Source organism: Cervus canadensis, chromosome 13 (genome assembly GCF_019320065.1).
Source record: "Cervus canadensis isolate Bull #8, Minnesota chromosome 13, ASM1932006v1, whole genome shotgun sequence".
NCBI classification, from domain to species: Eukaryota; Metazoa; Chordata; class Mammalia; order Artiodactyla; family Cervidae; genus Cervus; species Cervus canadensis.
Window position 1 is genome coordinate 28,695,827 of NC_057398.1, and position 3,347 is coordinate 28,699,173.

The 3,347-nt window shown below is 68.0% G+C and overlaps 1 protein-coding gene across 2 annotated transcripts; it reads right to left on the reverse strand.

Annotated features, from left to right (window-relative positions):
* FNDC10 (fibronectin type III domain containing 10) lies at positions 1-2,102 on the reverse strand. 2 transcript variants are annotated; one of them, XM_043485105.1, is made up of 2 exons: positions 602-2,102; positions 1-342 (listed from the first exon to the last, which is right to left on the reverse strand). In XM_043485105.1, the coding sequence occupies exon 1, from the start codon at positions 2,014-2,016 to the stop codon at positions 1,339-1,341; it is 678 nt and encodes a 225-aa protein (XP_043341040.1). In that variant the 5' UTR covers positions 2,017-2,102; the 3' UTR covers positions 1-342; positions 602-1,338. The 2 variants fall into 2 exon arrangements, with proteins under 2 accessions (XP_043341040.1, XP_043341041.1); XM_043485106.1 differs by having other exon boundaries at positions 1-448.
* Between the last annotated feature and the right edge of the window lie 1,245 nt (positions 2,103-3,347).

A 3,347-nucleotide genomic window follows, 5' to 3' on the forward strand; every position in this document is an offset into this window, starting at 1 on the left:
TTTTGGTCTAAGAATGATGGGCATTTAGACACTGGCACGAGGCTCACACCTGGCCAGTGCCACACCAGGGATGGGCAGAGCAAGGACAGAGAGGTAGGGAGTGGGCATTGCGGGGGCACCAGCCAGGCTGCTGGTGTGGAGGTCACTGGTGGCTGCTGGGGGGAGCGGGGAGGAGTTAGCCACAGTGACTCCAGAAGTGCCAGGTCCAGGACGGCCAGAGTCAGGGGCTCACATAGAGCCCGGCGTTGTCATGTGGTTGGTGCCCACAGAGGGGCGAGGCCGGTCTTCAGTCCGTGGTGAGAGGGTGGAGGGGCCCGGCAGGCAGCAGCATCTCCTGCAGGTCTAGGAGGGGGTGGACCATACCGTCCGTCATGCTGTGGTTGAGGCTTGGGATCCAGACCACAGTGGCAGGTCCAGCCGGGCAAGGTTGGCATCTGTCCTGTGCCCTCTGCACACAACACTGTTTTTTCAGACCAGTCCCATCTTCCCAGCCACCTGCCCCCAGTCACCAAGGTAAGTCCTCGCCAGAAACGCAAAAGGAAAGGGAAGGAACCCAGCCCAGGCAAAGCACCAGCTTCCCCCCCAGGTCAGGGACACTCACCCTGGATACAACAGCTGAACGCTGGGCCGCCTGCTGAGCTAAGCCGTGGCTTCCAGCCTGTAGGATGCTCAAAGGAGGAAACGCGGCAGTACCCTGCTTCCCTAGGCCAATCACTCCTGCAAAGCTTGAAGGGAGGGTCCCCAGGGGGCTCTAGCCAGAAGCACACACGAGCTGCCAGCATCGGGGCCGCAGATCCTTTCGGACAGTACTGGACGGGTGGCTGGCTCCCGCAATGGGCCTGAGATACTAAGGCACGAAGCTACCTAAACCCACTGGGGCGGGGCGGGGAGAGGACAGGCTCCGAGGGCCCTTGAGTTGGTCAAGTACACAGTGACCAAGCCATGACGACAGCCTGGCTTTTTCCAACTCGGCACGGGCTGGAGGCGCAGGGTGACGGCCAGGGGCTGCCGATGGCTCTTCTGAAAAAGGGCTCTGTGGTCTCACGGCCCCGCCAAAGGCCTCTGGAGAGCAGGGAGAGCCCTGGACACGGCTGGCACCTCTCCTCAGGCCCAAGGGCCAGTCCCGAACTGGAATCTGGGAGTCAGCTGCTCGGCTGGGAAGGTCGTCCGGTGACTCCAGGCCCTGGTAAGGGCCGGTGCCCCATCCATCTCCAGAAGGCCCTGTGTGGAGGTCCTAAAGAGGGAGCAGGAGCGACGAGGGGAGAGCGGGCCGAGGGCTCCGGGCCTCCTGCGCCCTAGTCGGGCAGGCAGAGCCCGGGCGGGCAGGCGTCTCGCGCTTCAAGGCTGCCTGCGTAGGCCCGGGCGCCCGAAGGCCGGGTGCATGAGGTTCTCGGTGATGTAGGCCACGAGCAGGCAGATGACCACAAGCATAACGCAGATAGAACCACCCACCGCCGTCATGGCCACCACGATCTCCCGCATGCCGGCAGGCTCGGCGGCGAACTCCACACACTCGGCGGGTACGGCGGGCTCCGGGGCGCCTGCCGGCTCGGCTCGCAGCGGCAGCGGCTGCAGGCAAAGGCGGTAACGCACGCCGTCGTGCACGTCTGGCAGCAGGTAGTCGCGGCAAGAGGCGCCGAGCAGCACGCGCTCGCATGGGAAGCGCGTGTAGGCGCCACGCCACGAGCAGTTGAGCGCGAAGGCGCGCACGCGGCGCGCCTCGGCCGGCCCCAGGCGCCACTGCAGCAACACGCTGCGGTTGCGCAGGACGCTGGCGCGCAGTGAGCGGCCGGCCGAGGCGTGCGCCGCGCAGCCGGGCGCCTGGCAGCGGAAGCCGCGCGCGGGGCTGCGGAAGCACAGGCGCCCGCCTCCCGCCTCGGGGCCCTCGGGCAGCACCTTGTAGGGACACCAGGGCGCGTCGGCCGCCGGCTCCCAGCCCGGCGGCGTCGGGGCGGCCGTGGCACAGGGCGGCGGGGCGCAGGCGGCCAGCAGCAGCAACAGCGGCGGGGCGCGCATCCTGCGGCTGGGCCGGGCGGCGGCGGGGCGCGGGCTCGCGGGCGCGGGCGGTGGGTCACGCGGGCCGCGCCGCCGCTCCCCGCGCTCGCCCGGCGCGCCGCGCCCTCCGCCGCCGCCCGCTCCGACCCGCCCCCGCCCCCCGTGCGCGCTCGGACCGGCGCGGCGGCGGAGGCGGGGCCGCCCCACGTCCCGCCCCGCTTAACCCTCGCTGGGCCACAGCCACCCGGAGATCGGATCTCGGAGAGGGGGCGGCCGCGCGAGTGGGGCGGGGGCCGGCTGCGCCCAGCTGCGCCGAGGCCGCTGTGCCTGTTGGCCTCTTGCCGTGTGAGCGCCCTTCGGAGCCCTGCCACTTCTCGCCCTGCCAGGCTTTTCTTAGGGCTTTTCCGTGGCTTTGGCGGACTGGGGTCTCGAGTCGTGGCCCACGGGGGCAGCTCCGCGACTCTCCTTGACCATGCCCGGCGAGGACGCGGTGTGCCTCTGGGTAGGGGGAACCAGCCGCCTGGAGCGCGCGCGGCTTCACGCCGCCGCATCCCAGACCCACGGTGGCGACCGGCAAAGAAAGGGTCCCACATGCCCTAACTTGGAGGGGGTGAGGATGGAAACGCCCCCCATCCCCCTCCCCGAGCTTCTGCTCCTTGAGAGGTGGACTGCGCTGACCTGGGAGGGGCCCCAGCGAGAAGAGGCTTCTTCATCTGAAAACTATTCATTCTGCACCAAAGTGGCAGCTACAGGGTGGGCCACTCTAATTAATCTTTCCCTCAGCTCCTCGAAGATAGGGCCCTAGGGCAGCCCTCTGGATCTCCGAGAAGAGAGCAGGACTGCACAAAAGGAACAACCCTCCATAAGCCCACCCGATGCAGCAGGCGGACCTCACTACCCCCCCGGAAAGGAAGGGCACACACCTCCCCCCACTCCTGTCTTCAGCGTGGGCCCGAGGCCGGAGCCCGCCCTCCTTGGTCGGGATGCCTCTCCTGGGCCAGGGGGCGCCTAGCCAAGCCTGCCTGACCTGACTGGATGTGAAGCAGGAGCGCCTCACGTGCAGGGAGCACAGCTCTGAGCAGCGAGGGGGAGGGGTCCCTGGCCACTGTCCTGTGGACCCTGGTCACCCCCGCAGCCCCTTCCAGGTGCTGCTCTCACCTGAGAACACAGGGGAGGGACGAGGTGGTCTCCAGCACTCACTGAGTCCTTGCTCCCCATGCACCTGCCCATGGAGCATCCTACTTCCACCCCCCTCACCACTTCCTGATCATCCCTCTGAATTCTGTGTCAGCACTGGATAGCAAGACCTCAACCCGAGCCTGAAGCCAGGGCTTAACGGCCCCCCTACCCAG

Bases quoted from the DNA above. Each gene is read 5' to 3' on its own strand.
- FNDC10 (XM_043485105.1), bottom strand. From the start codon at position 2,016: ATGCGCGCCCCGCCGCTGTTGCTGCTGCTGGCCGCCTGCGCCCCGCCG.